Consider the following 22,071-nt stretch of genomic DNA (forward strand, 5'->3'; position numbering starts at 1 on the left):
TTGTATGAAGCTTTTTATTAAACAAGGCCACTGTGGTAGAAACTGTGTCACTTCAAATAGTCACATGCAATATGTAGCCTAATATGGCAGGGAATAATAATTCTTCAGCTCAGAAGGACATGTGGTACTCAACTGATGTCATGCTGAAATTGAAACCTACTGTACAAACCATGAAACGTGTTACATTGGATTGCAATGAAGTCAGAGCTTTTAAAACTATCACACACATTAAGTCATACAAAATTGTAAAGCCTAGGGAAAACTGCATCACTTTTTAATATAAAACTATAGCCTACTTATTCCTCAGTTTAAAAAAAAAGTCCATGAGGCCTACCAGGTCTAACATACAGACCCAGCAAAGAAATAAATGAATACATTCGAAGGTTGTTGTTTTTTTAGTCTGACTAAAATTCAAGTTATTCAAGCTTTCAATTAGTTGGTTGAGACACCACCACAACACATTATCAAATCAAATGTTGCTACACATTTTTGAAGGTAGGGCAACAGATGTTTGATATATTCTCATAATCTCATATAGATATATTCTCATGACTTCTTAAAATGAGAATGTTTTAAAATGTGACACTACAGCTAGCAGAATGGAATCGCACTGATGACATCCCCAGTGGAGGAAGCTGCACACATTATTGTAGCTTAATATTAGCATGAATACAAATGGTAAATATATAGCATTCAAATCCAGATATATTGCAATGCTGTGGAAGTCTTTATAGTATTGTAAAAGGTTAAATGAAATGTATATTAATTATATTTATTTGTTCAGGGAATTAAGGTGAGTTTTACCAGTGTTATATGACTTCTTCCACTCCTGACATCACACAACATCGCTCAACTGGGGGTGCTGCAGATTTAACTGTTCACACCCCTTTTAGTAACACGTAAATCATATTTATTTATTAGAATTCCATATTAGAACTTAAGTATGTTTATTTTTTTGCACATTTGAATATCCAGAATTTAAAATTATCTGTTGCCCTGCCTTTAAAGTTAGATTTGCCTAACATTTACTGGTACGTTACTGGTAAAAAACAGTATATAATATACAAACATGCAGACAAAGCAATACAATAATATAGACTGTAGAAATACTAAACAAAAAGAGAGCATGTGTTGTAAGATTCTTTAAATAATGTTTCATTATGTGGCATATTTACACTGACTGAATGATCAATAAAATATACACATTTGCATGATAAAATTCTCTATTTGGTAGGACAGCAGCCCATGTAAAATATTCAGCATATTGTGTGTTTCAAGCTGATGCTCATGTGTACTCATAGAGGCTAGTGGCTACTATAGTAAAGTATTTCCTTAAGAAAACACTTTTCCCCCCAAATGACTTCTCACAGCCATGAGTTCCTCTGCCTTTACAGCCACCTCTCACAGGAACTGTCATTATTCTCTTATCCAATAAGAGAAGAGAGAAGACATCACATTGCACAGAGAACAGACACAGTGAAAGTCGCATGAAGGATGTTAAATAGCAGGTGGTAGTGCTGCTCTGAGGTAAATAGGCTTAAGTCTTATTGCAGCTAATGTAGAACAACAGCAGGTTTCATATCTGCAGAGCAGGTGTCATAGAAACACTGAGGATCCGGTTCCAGTTGTATCTCAAATGTAGTAAATACAGCTGTTATGTCTGCACCCCAGGGACACATTTGTGGAAAAAAGCCACCAGTCTTTAAGCCATAAATCACTAATGACTAATTTATATAGCTGTTTCCCGTGCTGACAATGGCAGAACTACAAGCTCAGAACACGCTGCGATTGTATGCCATTTTCGGTGCTGGACACTGTCATACGATGGTCAACTCTCACGATGTCACGGTTGTTCCAGTCTCCTCATGTCGTTGACCCTGTCCTGCCTTGGTTCCTAGGTGTCAAAGGGTGTGGTATTGCGTGTTCCGTGGTAATGGGCTCTGTACTGGGCCTCCATATCCTCAACCCAGGCCATGTTCCAGTCCCACGCTGGCATGGGGTCCAGTTCCCCGACTGACTCACCTTCTCCACGTAATGGAGGATACAGGGCACTGAGTGGTGATGCCGGTGGAGAAAAGTCTAAAACAGAGGGAAATTTTTAAATCAACTGATATAACTGTACATTTAACCCTGTATACGTCGTTAACAGGTGTCCCTCATAACTCTATACTTCCCCTCCTTTTCTTCCCAAATAGCCTTCCTATACTGTAGCTATATCTACAAGCTCACTTCCCGTGGCTGACCAGCTCGGTGGCCTTGTGGTTTGCGTGTTCACCTTGAGATTGGGAGGTCAGGGTTCAATTTCCTGGACAGGTCATACCAAAGGCTATAAAAATGGGACACAATGCCTCGATCCTTGCTTGGTAATCAAAGCATGACCTGGTTTCTCACGCTTTCTTGCACTGACCAACGGACACTTTTTGGCTCTGCACTGTTGACTTTATTTGTCTTGTTTTTCCTATGATGATGAGACGCAGTAATAATAATAAATAATAATAATAAACTTTATTTGTATAGCACCTTTCATACATAAATGCAGCTCAAAGTGCTTCACAGGGCAGGACACAAAAATATAATACAATAAAACACAAGTAGTTAAAACAATGGCAAAGAACAAAATTGAATATAAGAACATAAAATAAATAAAAACTAATAAAAACACCACATGCAGCAATCAGTCAGGGCAGGGTAGGAACGTGCATAGTAAAACTCAACTAAAAGCAAGAGTGAAGAGGTGAGTTGAGATTTAAAAATGTCTACAGAGGGTGCGTGTCTGAGCTCGAATGGAAGTTTTTTCCAGGCTGTTGGGCCGTAGAAGAAAAAAGCTGCCTCCCCATATTTTTTTGTGCACATTCTTTTAGGCACTTCAAGTAGGCCAGCATTGGAGGACCTGAGGGGGCGGTTATAGGGACATATCCAGGTAGGCAGTCACGGAGGTACGGAGGTGCGAGACCATTGAGAGCTTTATAGACAAGTAAAATAATTTTAAAATCAATCCTAAAAACAACCGGAAGCCAGTGCAGTGATGCCAAAACTGGAGTAATATGTTCTCTCATCTTAGTTCTAGTTAAAACTCTAGCTGCTGCATTTTGGACAAGTTGTAATCTGTCAGTCGTTTTCTTAGGCAGTCCTGAAAAGAGTGCATTGCAGTAGTCAAGCCGAGAAAAAACAAAGGCGTGGATTAGCGTTTTTGCATCGTCCAAGGACAAATAGGCTCTGATTCGTGCAATATTTCTAAGGTGAAAAAAGGCAATCTTGGTAACATGATTAATGTGTGAATTAAAATTCAGTTCAGAATCAATAATAACCCCCAGGTTCTTTACTGTACTGTTACTTTCTACAGTCAGGTTGCCAAGTCTGCTTATTATTGATTCTTTCTGCTCGCTAGAACCGATTATGAGAACCTCTGTCTTATCCTCATTCAGCTTGAGAAAGTTCTCACTCATCCAACATTTGATGCCAGACAGACAGTTCAACAGCGGGTCTAAAGCACAGGGATCATCTGGGGCCACAGAAAGATATAGTTGGGTATCATCAGCATAGAAAATGAAAATTGACTCCGTGATTGGTAATGAGTTCGCCCAATGGCAGAATGTACAAGGAGAACAGCAGAGGACCAAGAATCGAGCCCTGTGGAACACCAGAACTGATGTCGTGTTTGTCTGAGTCAAACTCGGCTAGATTGACAAAGTAACTTCTGTTTAATAGGTAGGAGGAGAACCAGGACAGGGCCGTACCAGACAGGCCTATCCAGTGCTCCAGACGCTGTATTAAAATTGAATGATCAATCGTGTCAAATGCAGCCGTTAAATCTAGAAGTAAGAGAACGGATACATGTTTCTTGTCAGCAGACACCCTAAGATCATTCATTACTTTTACAAGTGCTGTTTCTGTGCTGTGATTTTTCCTAAAGCCAGATTGGAATTTGTTGTGCACATTATTGTTCTGTAGAAATACATCCAATTGATGAGAGATGCATTTTTCTAAAACCTTGCCCAGAAAGGGTAGATTTGAAATGGGTCGATAGTTACCCAAAACAGAGGGATCAAGATTGTGTTTCTTGAGTAGGGGCCTAACTACGGCAGTCTTCAGCGAGTCTGGGAAGACGCCTGATTGTAGAGAGCTGTTTACAATTTTTAGGATATCTCCAATCACACTGTCTAAGACCTCTTTGAGAAAGGTGGTGGGAATTGTATCCAATGAACAGGAGGAAGATGTCATCTGTGATATGGTTTTGCGGAGTTCGTCTTCATCAATTGCGCAAAACGATAATAGGCTCCCCCTGGAGGGATCTACCCTGGAACCATTAGCTGCTGTTTGAAGGTTTGCGCTAGCAGCAGCACCATTCATAATATCAGCTCTAATGTTAAAGATTTTGTTATCAAAAAAGCATGCAAACTCATTACACTTAGCTTTAGAGGCCGGGAATGACTGCTTGTAGGACTGGGGGGGTTTAAAAGTCGATCAATGGTAGAGAATAGGACTCTGAATAATACACTTTATTATGACGCACTGATCGACTGGATATGTTGTACTTGTTTGCACTGTTTATTATTATTATTATTTTAGTTTCTTGATTTTTTCTTTCTGCCTTGCTTCTTCTGTATACTACAGTACTTTTTTATCCTTCTTATTCTTACTTGTATGTTCTATCTATCTATCTATCTATCTATCTATCTATCTATCTATCTATCTATCTATCTATCTATCTATCTATCTATCTATCTATCTATCTATCTATCTATCTATCTATCTATCTATCTATCTATCTATCTATCTAATCTAATCTAATCTAATCTGGTACTTGGCATCAAGGGTTGGATTGGGGGTGTCCCGGAGCAGCCTATGCCTTACACACAAACACACAATCAAGGACCTTGCACACAGCCATCATGACAACACCAGCTCGATTGGAAGTGACTGTTCAATTTGTTTCATGTTTCATATATTGTACAAATTAAAATTTTAAGTAATTTAACAGAATGATTGAAAGAGAGTTTTAAATATGTTTGTTGACACTGAAATTGAATTACGGTATTTGTTGGTCAGCTCACCTCATCAGTGCTGGCCCTCCTCTCTAGATTGGAGGGTGCCAAGTATTGTAGATGAGGAGGGGTGTTTTAATGTTATATCTTATTTAATAATCTGTAAAAGAATTGGGCCTCTGAAATATAGTTGAGTGTTTGTAAATCATTTAAAATAATAGTAATGGTGAAAGTTTACTCATGGGCCTTAGTTAGACAATGAGTTAATTGTGTTATGCATTACTGATTACTGGGATGGTTTGCCCCACCTGTTTAAAAGGCAGGCATGCTAAAGGTGAGGGAAGTTCAGTTTGGCTTGGGACTTGCAGGTGACAACACCAGGTAAGCCCGGAAATGAAATAGAAATGAAATGAAATGAAATGAAATGAAAGGAAATGGCATAGCCTGCTCATTTTCTTTAAGTTGTGGTTTGTTGTTTTTCCTGAGTTTAGCCATCAAGTGTTAATTTTGTTAACTATTTTTGGAATATTTTTGGCCAGTATTTACTTTTATATTATTTCACCGTACTAGGTCGCTGATTACTATGAAAATCTGTCAGTCTGTCGATCCGTCAGTCACGCCTCGTGACACGTCATGCCACCATATATGGCTGTCAGTCCGTCTAAAAAAAAGTGAAATGTGTTTTTTTTAAATATAAATGTATTTTATTTTTAATAATTGAAACCAAAAGTGAAAACCCAGTGTTTGGGAACCAGTGGTGTAAGACTGGTTCCCAACATTTTTGGTTGGGGACCCCCGGAAATGCTTTGCACCGCCCGCCCCATAATACATAATTTTCAAACAAACAAAAACAAGTGTTTACCTGAGAGGGAGGCTCCACTCATGGACTCTGCCGCCACAGCCAGGACGCGGGCGAAATTGGCATCGTTCATGTAGGAGCCGTCAGCCGAGCTGATGAGGCTGGTGCGGGCGCTGGCCATGTCGCCCTCCATGACCGAACCCCAGCTGTTCCACAGCGAGCCCTCCCATTCGCTGTAGCAGGAAGAAGGCGTGCTCTGGATGCGGGCCCGGCGCGACACGGGCGGAGCGGCCTCCTGTTCGTCATCGCCGGCAGTGTCATCCTCCAGCTGATCTGAGGGGTGGGGACCGCAGATGTATCCCATAGTGGGGGAGAAGGGACACGACGTGGAGGGAGGCTGCTGTTTCAGGGCACTGAGGGGACAGAGTGTGACAGGATGGTCATTAAATACTCTATAGGTTACATTTAACAATGTGTGCTTGTTTACATGAGCTATTGCAGTGGTTCCCAGACAGTTTGTCATACATACTGTACTTGTGCCGTGAGATTTTGTGACAATCGCACATTATTTCTGCATGTTTAGTTTTTAGTTTTTTATGTTTTACTAAATCGGTTATTTGTACGGAAATTATATGAACTCCCCATTGCAATTAGAACATCAGGGCAGATTCACAGTGAGTCAGTTTGATTCATACTGTTCCCGGATATGACTGGTCACCCTGGTCACCGCTGGCCATGATTCACATTAGCCTTGATTCTTCCGCACCCGAGTACACTTCATTCAACTGTATTCAAAGCTTTGACATTGCATCGATCCATATCTGAGTACACTACAATCGTTCCGAGACTACCTCCATGTGGCCCCGGAATGGTTGGGCGATCCGCTCCGGGGAACGGTACGCAGCATTCACTCTACCACAACATCTGCATAGTGTGAATCTGCCCTCATCCCCAATCTTCCGCCGTAATTTTATTTGATGCATTACCTTCGATACCTTGTGTTGTCCTTGCTTACTGTAGGTCGCTCTGTATTATTAAGAGCGTCTGCTAAATGCCTGAATTGTAAATTGTAGGCCTATATAAAATCCTAAAAAAGGGAACAATTATGAATGTAACCACTTTCAACCTGACATCTCTATTTTGGGCATGAATGAATACAGCCTTGAGATTAATGTGCTTTGGGCACGAAAGGTTTGAAAACCAATCAGTTAGTAAGAAAATCTCAGATTCCAGTCTGGCCTCTGTGTTGACCTTACCCACGCCTCTCATTCTTGGGGCTGAGCTCGAGGTACTGGGAAACTTCCTGTGATGTCATCGATGCCCCTTGCTCACGGTCCAATGACATGCGGTAAGAGGCGGTGGAAAAGTGGCTGTAGGAGGGACAACCGATGGTGCTGGGGGTGTCAGGGGGGCTACGGTGGCCTGTGTAGGAGGGACAACCGATGGTGCTGGGGGTGTCAGGGGGGCTACGGTGGCCTGATGCAGGACATGCTGAGCGAACAGACCCCACGTCCACTGTTAGCTTGGTAGACCGGCTGGAGCTGAGTGGGATGCAGGAGATTTGGAGAACATTATGACTTTATCTCAATTATTCAAAAGTAGTATGTGGTTCTTCACCAGAAGAAGTGTCAATGACTCTTGTCTCAGTTGTCTGTGACCTATAGTGAAGATGAATACATTGAATAAGCTAAATTAACTACAACCAGAATAAGAATATACTCAAAATACCATTAGAACGGGAAATGTACTCGTATCCAGCAACAGGAGTACTGTAATTGTAATTAGTTACTTTCCACCTCTGGTGTGTGTTCACTTAGTTTGTTATCCAAATGATGGTCTTCAAAAGACAATCAAGTGGCCGCACACACACTGGTAGCCCAAGTGCCAATATTTTATTCTGGACAAAGCTGAATGAAAACGGCCTGGGCCATGGCTCAGTGGTCCAGGCACCTTGGCTGGTAATCCAGTCTGGCAGTGTGCCGCGGGTTCAACTCCCGATCCCGACGGCCTTCACTGCATGTCTTCCCCCCATCTCTCTCCCCATTTCCTGTCAGCCTACTGTCTGTCCCTCCATAAAATATATAAAATAAAGGCGAAAGCCACAAAAAAAGATGAATGAAACCAACGTTTCGGCAGGTAACAGCCTTCTTTGGGGAATGAATGTAGTTTTTTATGACATATCCGACAGGATTTACCAGCTAGCCAACCCATCGTCAAAAAATTAAGGAAAAACAGTGCCCTCTTTTCCTTTGAAAAGTCAACAGTCTGTCTCGAGAGACTACCAGCTACCTAACCTTCCCCTTCTAGTTGTACAAGTCAAGGCTGCCTCGATCGCGTGTTCCTGTTTTTGAATCTGATTCTGTATTTTTTTGGATCTGAGGGAGCCGGGTCCACTTTCCTGTTAGTGTTATCTCTTTTCCTCACATACTACAACCTTTGCCTCCCCGCACAAGCAGAGCTAGCAGTTCATCTCCCGAGTCCCGACCTGGACGGGAATGTACAAGCTATGTGGGAAAGCCTCCTGCATGAATCCTTGGCCTTGAGACTCGACCTCGGAACGTGTTTTGATTTTATTGAATGAAGCAAAATGAGCATTTTGATGTTCCCTTCTTGAAGGAAACAGGTGGCTCAATTTCATATAGACTGTGCCAGATGGATCAGTCAACAGCATTCTGATGTTTTAAAGGTGCAAGGTAAACTAGCCTGGCTTTTGCCAGACACAGAACGTGAATCCACATTATGTGTCTGGCAAAAGCCAGGATACAGGACAACGTGAACAATGGACAGTTAAGACGGAAAGAGGAGTCGTGTGTGTGAGTGTGCACTGTGTGTGCGGCCGTGCGCATACTGTATAATCCAGTAAATCCACCCTCCATAATTGTGAGCTGTAGGTGTATTAATCTGCACATGTCTCACCCTTCCTCGGAGGTGAGGCTGTGCGTGTCCGTGGTGTCGTCTATGGGTATGGGCGGTGGGGTGGGCAGCATGTCGACATAGTGGAGCGAAGTGGAGTAATGGAGGATGCGGGGACTCCGGGTACTCCGGGGAGAGCCTGCCAGTTTAGCACACTCTGAGCGTCCACCTGCAGGGGCCACCACAGACACCCGGTGCACAGTGTTAATACCCATATCAAATATACTATACCACATTTTCGAGGTATTTGTACTTTAGTGTTTCCAGTTTCCTCTACTTCTACTTCTACTCCACCACATCTCTGATCCAAATATTGTACTTTTACTTAACGATACATTTATTTGAAAACTTGAGTACTTTGTAGATTTTGATTATTACTACAAAACATACAGTAACCACTTCCGCCCTATATACAGTTTGGCCATTTGACAATAGCAGATCTACAAGCTACAAGTGTCGCAAAGATTTGTATACATTTGAAAACTTGAAATGGGACATTCTGCATAATGCATTGTTACATAATGGTATTATGTTAAGATAATAATGTAATATAATATAAATATATATTATACTTATCTATATGCCTATGCATTTATGGTTTGAGAGTGGAACACTGATATCAGCTTTCAGTCTAGGTCCTGTTACCATGTGTGGGAGGAGACCTACCTGTTGCTATGCCGCGCCGCCAATCAAGCTGGACCAATCATCTGCCTGTCCCTTTACTTTTTAAACAAGTGTTGGCGCCTGTGCTCACTGGCAGTGTGTTAGACACTGTCCATGGAGATGGTGGGTGACGGTGTGTGGTCTGAATGCTAGACACTGTCCATGGAGATGGTGGGTGTGTGGTCTGAATGCTAGACACTGTCCATGGAGATGGTGAGTGTGTGGTCTGAATGCTAGACACTGTCCATGGAGATGGTGAGTGTGTGGTCTGAATGCTAGACACTGTCCATGGAGATGGTGGGTGTGTGGTCTGAATGCTAGACACTGTCCATGGAGATGGTGGGTGTGTGGTCTGAATGCTAGACACTGTCCATGGAGATGGTGGGTGTGTGGTCTGAATGCTAGACACTGTCCATGGAGATGGTGGGTGTGTGGTCTGAATGCTAGACACTGTCCATGGAGATGGTGAGTGTGTGGTCTGAATGCTAGACACTGTCCATGGAGATGGTGAGTGTGTGGTCTGAATGCTAGACACTGTCCATGGAGATGGTGGGTGTGTGGTCTGAATGCTAGACACTGTCCATGGAGATGGTGGGTGTGTGGTCTGAATGCTAGACACTGTCCATGGAGATGGTGAGTGTGTGGTCTGAATGCTAGACACTGTCCATGGAGATGGTGAGTGTGTGGTCTGAATGCTAGACACTGTCCATGGAGATGGTGGGTGTGTGGTCTGAATGCTAGACACTGTCCATGGAGATGGTGAGTGTGTGGTCTGAATGCTAGACACTGTCCATGGAGATGGTGGGTGTGTGGTCTGAATGCTAGACACTGTCCATGGAGATGGTGGGTGTGTGGTCTGAATGCTAGACACTGTCCATGGGATGGTGGGTGTGTGGTCTGAACGCTGGTGCCCAAAAGTTTGCGGTCACCATGTTCTTGACCTACACCCTTTTGTCTTTAGTGTTTTGTTTTGTTCCTCTCTAGAAGGCATGTTAAAATGAAGAGTTTCAGGGCAGCCTTTGGCTGACTGATTGTCCGATTACTATTGTTTTGTAGAGCTACTGGCACCAGCTTTTTGTAACAGTCACTTTTGATATAGGCTAGATTAGAGTAGTAAGATAAGATTTCCTAAATAGTTAATAATGAAAACCAAAAAGCCAACCACTGCAACCAGTCATGAAGTGTGCACTTCCTCAAATGTTATGCTAGTTACCATCTAACATGAATTGTTTACCTCTCTCACACACAGCTTTTCCATTTATTTTGTTGTTGGATGTACAGTATAATGCTATATACTGTACATCCAACAACAAAATAATGCTATACCTTATTACCTTCTATGTCATTGGGTTATATATAAAGTAGTTTCCCCTGTAATTGCCATGGTGATGAACTTGATTAGATTCCTTGATGACCTTGATCATGAGCAACTGCTTTGGCCTAGAGCCCTAGAAACATGTCATACATGTCATGTCAGTGGTTCATAGATAGGTCACAGAAACGTTTGCTACACTTTACACTTTGAGCACTTTAATTGAGCATGGAAAAATAAAAGGGAGAATATTATTTTTTTAGTCTCTGTCTTCCTTAAAATGTGCAGCAGAGGATAATGTGGGGAGAGGCACAGTGTTTAGAATAAAATAAACTGATTTATGGGGTAGACTAAGTAAAGATACTGAGATTAACAGAAGGGGGTGGTAATGCAACCATTTGGATGCCAAATGCCATAAGACCCCACAAAGAAGAATCTTTCCACCCTAATTCTCATGCGTTTGAGACTACCACACCTGCAATCAACCCTGAATTAAGGACAAAGAAGGGTGCAACACTTTACCCTGGACTCTCACACGCCAACACATTCATGCACACAGTGGATCAGTAGGTGAGTAGAGTGCACTGACAGAACTATAGGTGAACGGACCTGGTGGCAGATGACCGAGTCTCTGTTTGTAGGCATTAGACACATATGTGTGGTTCCTGGTTTGCACCAAAGGCACGCTGTTGACTGCATGCAATTCTAGGGGAGAGAGAAGAGTTGTGAGTGTTATCCTAAATGGTAAATGGATTGCATTTATATAGGAATACCGTTCTAGTTTCTCTGTGCCTTCAAAGTGTTTTGTATTAAGGCCTGATATTGCCTTTCTTGAAATACTCATCACACTGAGTTTCAATTCATATTCAATTAATCAGAGATTAATTGAATATGAAGGACCCCACTGGAAACAAGCCATAGGATTTCTTGGGTTTTTCCTTTTAGCAGACCTTGTATTATACTGTACTTTCCTGTGCTTTTTTCTGCAAACTGTTAAAGTATAAAATCACTCAAAAACAGGGTTAAATACTATCTTATGTGTTCACATTTAATGAACATGTAACACAATGCTTCAAGTCAGCCTTTTAGAGTTTCTCTCATCACTAAGCCACCGGCCATTTACTTAAGAGTTGCTAAAGCAGTAACAAAACTAACAGCAACTCGTAGATATGGAGAGAGAAAAGACATGAGTGCACCCCTTGACATAGGCTTCCATCTGTAGTTATTCACCTTGCTTGTTGTGGTTCTTCTCCCATGATTCTCTTAGTATGCCCATCTTGGGCTGGGAGCGAAGAGCCTGTTTCCAGGGCAGTGCCTCGTTGCAGCCAGATGCAGGGGTTTGGGAAATGGGTTGGGAAGATATGCGGATGGTTTCAGTGCCATGCTGCTGCTGGGGAACCACGTTGTGGGGCATCTTTGGGCGCCGGCCAGGGCTATTAAAGGTCTTGAGACCGTTCGCTGTCAGGTCCACGTAGAAGGTACCGTAGACGCCACAGCTGTCAGGCACGATGGGGACAGTTGAGTCAGCACAGCTGGGGTCCTTCTTGGCTGTGACAGGCAGACCTGTGAGATGGAAAGAAGGGGTGTGTGTGTGTGTGTGTGTGTGTGTGTGTGTGTCTACATAATTATATATAGATATACACACACAATAATACAGTTATACATTTTATACACTTATTACACTTATACATGTTATACACTCACTGGCACTTCTGGTGCTTGGACTTTGCTGAGTTTGGACCCACAGGCCCTGGTACTTCTCATTGGAATAGGCTGGTCTCCATGCTCCAGACATCCATGGGGAGTCTGGTGCTGCCATCCTGTGGGGAATAGCAGGCTATGTTGCTTGAAGTCAAATATAATGTGTGCTCACAGCATCCTGTGACACTTTAAACTGAAGGATGTCTTCATTGTAAAGCCTGAAACATAGCCTACTCCACACAATACTGTACTCAACGGTCTAGGTAATAAACCAACATAGGCTTATATTTGTTCCTATAACCTGCTATTATTCTGAAAGAGTAGAAGAGGACACAAATCCAAGACGACAGCTTAATTCTGTAGTTGCCTGCTAGTATAGAAAACATCAATACTCGTGCCACATTATGATTTTCTGGTTAAACAATCCAGAATGCAACATGTGAAATCAGTCTTGCTTAGCTTGTCAATCCACATTGACGTTCTTGTGTGGAGTATGTTTCAGGCTTAACAATGCAATTTGAATTACATTGTTCTCACCTGGTCCACCAAGCTAAAGGAGGAAATGTTTCAGGTATCACAGATAATTGATAAATCAAACAAATCAGGAGTGAGGGCAATCTAAGATTCGGCTATAACTACAGTTGCATTACATTGTGTTCATAGGAGGGGAAAAAAGAAAAATCAATTAGTGAGTTATATTTCTGGTCATTTAGCTTTTTGTTGAATGACTATACAACAATGATGTAGTAATTTTGTTTACATTAAATCATTTTGGCAGTAACATTTGAATTTAATTTGAAAAACATGAGGCCAGTTTAACCAATGTCTTTCTTATTACTGTACCACTCCCTAAACTGTGCTGTGCTTGTTTACCTGTGTTTTATGATGAGGTCGTCACTGGCCAGTTTGTGTAAACCTGAGAAGACGAGCACAGAGATAATGTAAATTTAACTCTGGGTTGATGAACACTTTTCAGTGCAGACTTAAAGGTAAGCTGCCTCCTCCGTCTGTACCTTTAGCTTTCCTCCTGCTGCCTGTTCCCAGGTGCCTTGGCCTCCCGTGCCGTCGGAAGAAGCAGACAGCTGCGGCCATCAGGACGCAACACATGGGGGCGGCAACACTGCCAATGAACACTGGATCTCTGAGCAAGGCCAGGACCGGGGACTCCTCTCCACCACGGCTGTCTGACTGAGCGGAGCCACCTTTCACAGGATCTGAGAGCCAAGGAGGTAGGTGTGAAAAGTTCTGTCTTATATTATATGAAGAAATGTATAACTATCACATATCTACAGTTGCTTGATGTGTTTTTCTGTTGAGATATTTAAAGAGCACAGGTCCAACGCAGCCGGCTGGGTTTAAATATTTTATGATGAATTGGCTACTATTTTATAATCCTAACCTATGATGAAGCCACAGGGTTCACTCTTTGCCCCTGTCCCTGCTCCGTTGGCAGCCGCCACAGTGACCCAGTACTGTTTTCCTGGGGTCAGGGCGACAATGTCCAGACTGTGTCGGCCACTATCCACTGTCCAGTTGTGGTACTGCTGCTGACCCACTGACTCCATGCACCACACCTGGACAGGCAGACAGGCAAACATATATGGTAATCAAATTGAATTCAAGGAGGAAGGATTATGTATGCTCGCGTCAACAAATACAAACTCGACTAAAATGTTAGGGAGGGACTAGTGCAGAAGAGATCCAGTTTGTTTGGTCGCACTTGGGTTTTCCGTTCTGAAACAAGCAGATGTACAAGCTATGCATTGTGAACTTGTAGATTGGCTATTTTCAACATACAACCAAGTCTAAAATCAGGCATTATGAAGCCATCAATCAAGGCCCACCAACATAGATTTTTGTCAGAAAAAAAACAACTGTAAATGTAGTCGATTCAAATCTTATGATATTTAGTCAAACTAAATGTCTAAAACACAAACATTTCAGATGACTAAAGTGACTAAAACTAGACTGACTCGTTGTGGAAAGAACATTTGTGTACTGTTGTGTACTGTCGGTGTGGCTCTGTACCTGGTAACCCTGTATGATACCGTTGTGAGCGTCATGAGGTGGAGGCTCCCAGCTCAGATGGACTGTGTTATTTTGCTCAGGGTTTATCGTTATAGAGACCTCCCGCGGTGATGCACTGGGCACTATGGGAACATGGCAAGGGTCACACAACACATACAGTATCATCTTGGGATGCAAAGTGTGAAGCAATACGGATGTTTGCAGTGGTGGAAAGTAAAGTGCATTTACAATTTTAAGGTATTTGTAGTTTACTTGAGTATTTCCAATTTCCAATACTTTTACTTTACTACTCCACTACATCTAAGAGGCAAATATTGTACTTTTACTCCACTGCAATTATTTGATAACTTTAGTTTCTTGTTACTTATATTGTTATGTATATTTTTATTATGATTGCAAAACATACAGTGAACCACTTCAGCCATATATACACTTTGGCCATATACAATGCGTCGTGATGCATTTTTTAAATCAACACCCATGTGAAGTGACTGAGGGGTGCTCTTATCATACGTCATCATACTTCGTCTCATTCCGACCAATCACAATTTCTGTCTTTATTCTTGTGTTGTTATTGTTATCCTCTAATCTCATTCTGGCCAATCAGAATTTGCGTCCTCACCACACTCAAACCTGATCATTCATTGTCAATGGCATTCAATGTTTGTGTTTACACAAACACTCAAAGCTGGCCATTCATTGTCAATGGCATTCAATGTTTGTGTTTACACAAACACTCAAAGCTGGCCATTCATTGTCGATGGCATTCAATGTTTGTGTTCAGCGGACTGACCTCATGCTTCTATGCATGAGGAGTCCAAGCTGCTTCTTTTCACCTGACAGAGGGGGATTTCCCCGGCCGGACGTACTGTAGCACAAGTACATCTGACCAGTTCCTTTCCCCTCCATCAGGCGCCCTGGCTGGCCAGGGGGAGGTAGTTTTAGAGACCAGGATCAATGGTTACTTTCTACTTTTGGTACTTCAAGTACATTTTTAAACCAATACCTTTGTACTTTTACTACAAAATTAGCTGATCTCTTAAATGTATTTTCTACATTGCAGTATTAATACTTTTTCTTAAGTAAAAGAATCACACCCGTGTGATGTGAGGGGCCAACGCTGAAACATTTCTCACCTGTCTCAGGCACTCTCAGGTGTCTCGTGTTGCTCTCCCTGCCGTACAGACTGCTGCCGTAGGGACGGACTTTGAACTCATACTTGTAGCCTCTCTTCAAGGGGCCAACCTGGGCCTGATAATAAGGCAGCGTCACTCTCTTTGCAGCCCAGTCAGAGCTGGCAGGCAGCAGAGAGCGGTAGAGGACCTCAAAGCCATCGAGGTAGTGGGGCTCGGCCGGGAGGGACTGCAGCTGTGTAGAGAAAGAACACATGATTACTGTCAGAAGAATTGCACAACGGCTGTGATAAGCACGCACTTTGTGCAAAAGCTGCTTTTACAGCATTTATTTTGTCAAAATTTGAAATTAGACAAGTTACTGAGACAAGTTACAAAGACGGGAGGCATTAACAGCTTCGTGCGATCACGTAGAAGCCAAACTATACTAAAGATGCACAGTAAGCACTGTCCCATTACCTTCCACTGTACTTGGGACATGTTCGATGCAGGGGCCATGATGGTGATATTTTCCAGTTCCACCCGCAGGGCAGACAGCTCTCTGTGAAGATCTTTCAGTTTGGTGTTGGCTGCCTCTGATAACACAATACACTTCGTTTTAGAAACGGCAAATAACCTATGTAATTGAACATCATAAACTGTCACCCTGGCTGATTGTATTTTCTATTCTTACATTTTCAAATTTGGGGGTAAACCTTTTAGTTTTGTGAAGTGGATGCTTCACTCCAAGCTTTCCATATTTTGTGAGGCCCTATTTATTGCGTAAATAGTTTTATAGTTTTGAATGAATGAGGAGCCAGAACTGGTGGCCAACATTACTATATTTTTTTAACGGCTCACATCACACACTATTCAGGGTCATTTTGTCCACCAATGTGTGCATCCTGGGCAGTGTTTTGGTTGTATCTGACTCTGGCAACCTTAGCTTACCTTCCAGTGACTGCATCCAAGTCATTAACAGCAGTGCTTACCTTCAACCAGTAGCTGTGCACTGGCAGTGACTACACCCACGTCATTAACAGCAGTGCATGTGTACATCCCAGCATCTTGGGCTGTCACATAGTGGATTTGGAGACTCTGGTCTGGGTTCACCAGATACCTGCACAAATAGATAAATTAACCAATGATAAAAGAAATAATGACAGACGCCAGAACATTTTCACCATCTCTGCTAAGATATACTAAAGTTACAATCTGGGTCCAATGCAATATAACTAACACATCTGCAGTGGTTGGAGGTGGTCTCCCTACTATTCCATTGGGAATGGACGCTAGATGTGTCGCCATCTTTATTGTAGTTCAGACATTGTTGCAATAGAACTGAGTGGCATTTCTAGCACTCTGCTCGTATGCTCTTCTTACCACTAATGCTTCTACCAGTCCTTGTTACATGAATAAAAAGTAAGCACATGTAGTATTTCACTACTGGATATTCATGAGATATAGTTGAGTTTGAAGTTGAACTGAACTGAACTCTCATGGCAGATGGCCGCTCCCACTACCTTGTTCTACTTGGGGTTTTTCCTTGCCACTGTAACCAAATACTTGCTGGGGGGGAAGGGGGGGGGGGGGGGGGGGGTTAGCACTATACATGTATTTATTAAAAATGAATTTGGTTATGGTTTGTAGTACCTGCCATTGGGCAATGGTCCCTGTGCTCTGCTCCAAACCACAGCAGGTGGCGGGTCCCCTTTGGCTTGGCAGTAGAATTGGGCCGACTCCCCAGTCCGCACTGACATGTTCATTGGTTTCAGCATCAATACAGGCTTAGCTAGAGAAGGAGGTTGCAAGAATTTAGTTCTGTACTGGTGGGTGGGTATTAACTGTTGCTATAGTTTGTACCACTTTATGCTTCGAATGTTTAGTATTATTGACATGTTGAAGGTATACTGGCTTTGAGATTGCTTATTAGGACCATTGTTTAGGACGGTAAGCCTGACACAAAAGGATTTATTGTAGGTTCTCAACCTGTGGATCACCCACATGATGATTGTAACAGTGACAAGGACCTTTGAGACCTTTTTAATACCTCTAAAAAAGAATAAAAGAGGCTATGACATCAAAAGTAATTAACAAACTATACAAATGGTCAAACATTGGCCAAATTTGCAAATAATGTAAGAGACAAAAGAAAATAGCTGATATACAACACCTCACAATGTGAGCTTCTAGATCTGCCCCCTCCTCCCCTCCCCAGTACAAAACAGCGGAGAACATACTGTAGATGGATCTGTACATGGATAAAACAAAAATACACAGTGCTCTCATCCTCACCCAGCACAGACAGCCGAGCAGCCCTGCTCTCTCTCACTCCTCCAGTATTGGTAGCCACACAGACATATTCCCCTGAGTTGTTTCTCTCTGCAGGGGCTATGATCAGCTTTCCACTCAGCTCCTGGAAGACAGGATGGGATATACAATGTGCTTTTTGGCAAGCACAATGTTGGGCGATTGTGCATATACTGTATTGAGCTTAAAACTCAGTGTAGAAACGGAAAAAACTAATAATTGATTCGTTTTACTGTATGTAGTATGAATGAATGAATGAACGAACGAACGAATGAAAAGCTTTATTACGAACATGTTAAAATTCGACAACAAAGTCAAAGAATTAAAATAAGTGCAATTTAAAACGTATAACAATAATCACAAAGAAAGTACTATGACTTTTCTTTACACATCCAAAACGGAGTAGGAAGAAGTATAGTATATATACACAGGTGACACAATAGGATATAAGTTCAGGGCAGGCCGAGGGTCTTACGGTGTAGTGGTGATCAGTGCTGTTGATAGGATGTCCATCCTTCCTCCAGGTGACATTAGGTTCAGGGTGTCCCACTGGGGGGGCACAGTTCATGACGGCTACCTCTCCCTCCGCAACCACCACATCACTGGGTTGAACCTTGAATTCGTCCCGTAGCACTTTATTGTGGAGAAGAACGGTTGGTCACACAATTTAGTTGTAGCATTGGCAATATTGTTATTTTATTAATTTATTAATATTATATTTCTTACAAAACAATGCCATATATTCTATAAACCCCACATTGGAATCTGATGTTGAGGGGCCTCTATAGAGTGCACCTCCTAAACAACTTAGGAGCAGCACAAATGTGGAAAGTTGAACCATATACCCTCCATCCCCAAGCTTCCTCGCTTCCTGGCAGCTGCAACCCACGACTATTCCACAGCCCTGTTTAAGCCTGGTGGAGATACTGTATACGCTCCGCAGTTTTATTAAGAACAGATTATAAAACATTATACAATTTGTACGATAGACAGTTGACCACACCAATGGTATCCTGTTCATTAGGTGCTACCACTATTCAGATAATGGACGAGGGGCAGCCGAACCTCATCAAATTGTCTCGTTTTTGTATTAGGGCCCCCTTTTGTAATTGATGGATTAAAAAAAAGCAGCAATTAATCAAACTTGTCCAACAAACCAACAGACCAGTCCATGTTAGCCATGCAATCAAAGGTATCTTTACCATCTGTAAATTAGATGCCAGGGGTTGAATGTAGAATGAATGTAGCATTGTTCTTCATAAATAGCCTACAATATTTCATGAAGAAGATGGAATGCACATGCCTATCGGGCAACCAGAAAGCAAACTCTGCTTGCCTGAATATTTTATTTACTTGCCACGGGCAGTCGGGCAACCTGTTGGTGTCAAACCCTGTGCTATATACTGCTGTTCAACACATGGAATGTAGTACAGTAGTGAACGCACATTTACTTTTATTACAAGTTTCAAAGGCTTTTTTAAAGCCTTTTATCTCATTGATTGCAGATGACTCTTTAATGCGTACATAAACTATTTGATACTGGCGTTCCATCTAAATCCTGGGAACAGCATTTAGCATGGGGCATTTTCTTTTTCTTTATCTTTTTTGTGTTGCAGTCAGGAAAGGACTCTGTTGTTCTGGTGTGTTTCCACGCTAGTCTTATCCATTGAAGCTGCATGGACCCAAGAAAGAGTAGCAGCATGTGCAGCACCTCAAGGGCATTCCAATAAGTAAACACTGAGGGTCAGAGGTCAACCACCAGCATTGTTTGACTCCCTCCTCTCAAACAAACATTGACATTGGACCTCTGACTCTTTCACCATAAATACATGTACAGTCCCACATTGCTCTCATCTTCTCTCTGAAGTGATAGAGCTGTATCTATCCTGGGTTTTTCTTTTCTCTCCAGCTCATCTCAATCCTTATATCCAATACACAATAATCCCTCAGCCAGTTGCACAAGTCTTACCTGCAATATACAATGAAGCGTTGCGACTGGTGGCTTTGCCCGCACTGTTCCTCGCCACACATGTATACACGCCTTCGTTTGACTGGCCCCTCCTTCCTCCGTCCACACTCAGGAAGAAAATGCTTCCTTCTGATAAAACGATTGCTGTCGACGGCGATTGGACGTCCATGTTCACAGGTTGGCCATTGCGCAGCCACTCAATGGTGGGCTCAGGATTTCCCTCTGCCCGGCAGGACAGTGTGGCAGGATAGCCTACTTTCACCACCACATCAGAGGGATGGTGTATAATGCGCGGTGGAACCTCCTCTGCATGTACCCTAGAACCTAAAGAAGGGATATGGTATTGGTATGGTTATATAGTTTAACATGTATCTAGTACGGATGTTTGATAACAGGAGAGGTGGCTGTACAGGCGTGCATGCTTATGCTGCATAATAAGGTTAGAAATGGAGCCAAAGCAAGTGAACGTCAGTCTTCATCAAAACCAACGGCCGTTAGGCTGCATCTGGAACCATGTGGTTTTGTTTTCAAGTAAAAGGCTGTAGTTAACTCTTTATTTATGTGGGGAAGCACCACACCCAAACAGCAGACCCCTAGAAGTAGGTAGCACCAACCCTGCTTTCATTAAAGTAGCTTTTTCAGAATGGCAACAAACAGTATTCAGTGCTGCTACCCCAACAAACAACGTCTATTTGCAACCAACAGTGTTGGAATGCTATTGTTTGAATAGATGACCACATTCAAGGAAACGGGGGGGACTGTGATCAACTTCCTGCACAGGACAGGAAACTTGAGCTCAGTCATCCACAACAAAAGCCAGTGGAACTCCCTCATCAACACCGTATCCGGAACAGAACAAAAGATCACATTTATACAGGAATTCCACTAAAAGTGACTTTTAGGCTGTCATTATGAGAGGACACAACATTTACCATACTTGTTTACTTTTTTATGTGTCCTCACTCTTGGGGACAGTCTTATTAGTCAGTAACTAATAAACATGCAAAGAAAAACATACCATTTTATGTTTTCATTTCAGAAATGTGACTGTAGCCTATATTTTAAATGAATCCCTGTATTAAAATGCTTAATTGATGCAGTCATCATCTGTGTAAACTGTAAACTGAATGTGTGGCCCAGAAGTGAAAATCAAAATAGAATTGTGGTTGTGATGACTTTCTTTTTTGAAGTCATCATTCAATGACCTCTTGCTCTTGGTCTGCCATTATTAGGACAGGGCTGTTGACAGCATCCTGATTTATTACGGCAACAATCACTACACAGTCAACTGTGACATTTTTAATGTTCAGTTCAGTGAAACTCATATGTTAACAAACTATGCAACCGAGACAGTGGTGGTGCAGATTCACAATTTGACTAATTATCATTTTCTGGGACCTGCTTCCCCACCCCAATATCCACTTGCAAAATGAGCTGAACTATCCAAAAGTGACAGGCTGAGATTTCTGGTAGTTAATAAACAGTAAACACAATAAGACACACGGCAGGACAGATGATAGCCTTTTCAGGCAAGTGAACAACCCAATCTAATCAAGTCGTAAGACTTTAACAGGCATGCCTCATGGTATGCACTTTAACATAATGTGTCAATGTCAAAGCAAAAGAGCATAAGTTGCCCCAAGTCTTGCCCCAAATATTTTTTCAAGTAGCCTAAAAAAACCCCAACAATAACCATATGAGGAGAGGAGAGCCATGCGATATGGAGGCTGAAAAGAGATGAACATGTTTTGTAAAAGTAGTGATACACAAACAAATTAATACAAGCACACGTACCTTCTGGGCTTCCAATGATCCCCCATAACGCCACCATTCTAATAAAAACGCTTCTGGTCATTTTAAGTAGGCTATAATTTGTGCATAAGAACAGTTATGGTTGCAGCGTCGGTAACGCGCGGCGCATTTACGCAATAGATGATACTGTACCATGTCAAATTCAAACGGTCTCAACTATCTGCTAATACACCAGAGAGCCACATAATTGTAAATTCGACCCGGCTGAAAGTGTAATGAATTCCAGGCTGCACGTACGGAACAGACGTCAGTCTAGCGCCAGCTCAGTTTGTATGTATTTGTGATGTGACTGTTGTGACCAACAGCTGCACCTCTGAGTCTGAGGATGCTGCGCAGGTTTGGCTGCAGTCTGCAGACAGTCAATGTGTGAAGTTAGTTTGACGTTGGACAAAAGCGGCTGAGCTATAATTCTGGAAGGTGGAAGGAAGCCGGCCCGGCCGACACCACTAACCTTTTAATTAAATATA

General features: G+C 42.3%; 1 protein-coding gene across 4 annotated transcripts; it reads right to left on the minus strand.

The window, feature by feature from the left end:
- Positions 1-21,904, minus strand: robo4 (roundabout, axon guidance receptor, homolog 4). Of its 4 annotated transcripts, XM_083767246.1 has the most exons (20): positions 21,587-21,904; positions 19,793-20,116; positions 18,299-18,456; positions 17,809-17,929; positions 17,167-17,305; positions 16,506-16,633; positions 15,994-16,109; positions 15,538-15,769; positions 14,402-14,523; positions 13,773-13,947; positions 13,387-13,587; positions 13,247-13,289; positions 12,377-12,492; positions 11,903-12,235; positions 11,282-11,377; positions 8,701-8,866; positions 7,261-7,325; positions 7,041-7,206; positions 5,848-6,197; positions 1-2,079 (listed from the first exon to the last, which is right to left on the minus strand). In XM_083767246.1, exons 1-20 carry the CDS (start codon positions 21,645-21,647, stop codon positions 1,895-1,897), a joined length of 3,297 nt encoding a protein of 1,098 aa, XP_083623372.1. In that variant the 5' UTR covers positions 21,648-21,904; the 3' UTR covers positions 1-1,894. The 4 variants fall into 4 exon arrangements, with proteins under 4 accessions (XP_083623372.1, XP_083623371.1, XP_083623373.1 ...); XM_083767245.1 differs by having other exon boundaries at positions 7,041-7,325; XM_083767247.1 differs by lacking the exons at positions 7,041-7,206; positions 7,261-7,325.
- Between the last annotated feature and the right edge of the window lie 167 nt (positions 21,905-22,071).

This window comes from Protomyctophum parallelum, assembly GCF_964188405.1.
Source record: "Protomyctophum parallelum genome assembly, chromosome: 1".
NCBI classification, from domain to species: domain Eukaryota; kingdom Metazoa; phylum Chordata; class Actinopteri; order Myctophiformes; family Myctophidae; genus Protomyctophum; species Protomyctophum parallelum.

Bases quoted from the DNA above. Each gene is read 5' to 3' on its own strand.
- robo4 (XM_083767245.1), bottom strand. From the start codon at position 21,647: ATGACCAGAAGCGTTTTTATTAGAATGGTGGCGTTATGGGGGATCATT. The intron at 16,110-16,505 runs GTAAGCACTGCT...TTGTGTTATCAG, and splicing joins TGCACAGCTACTGGTTGAAG to AGGCAGCCAACACCAAACTG. The intron at 12,236-12,376 runs GTGAGTGTATAA...TCCATCTCACAG, and splicing joins TCCAAGCACCAGAAGTGCCA to GTCTGCCTGTCACAGCCAAG.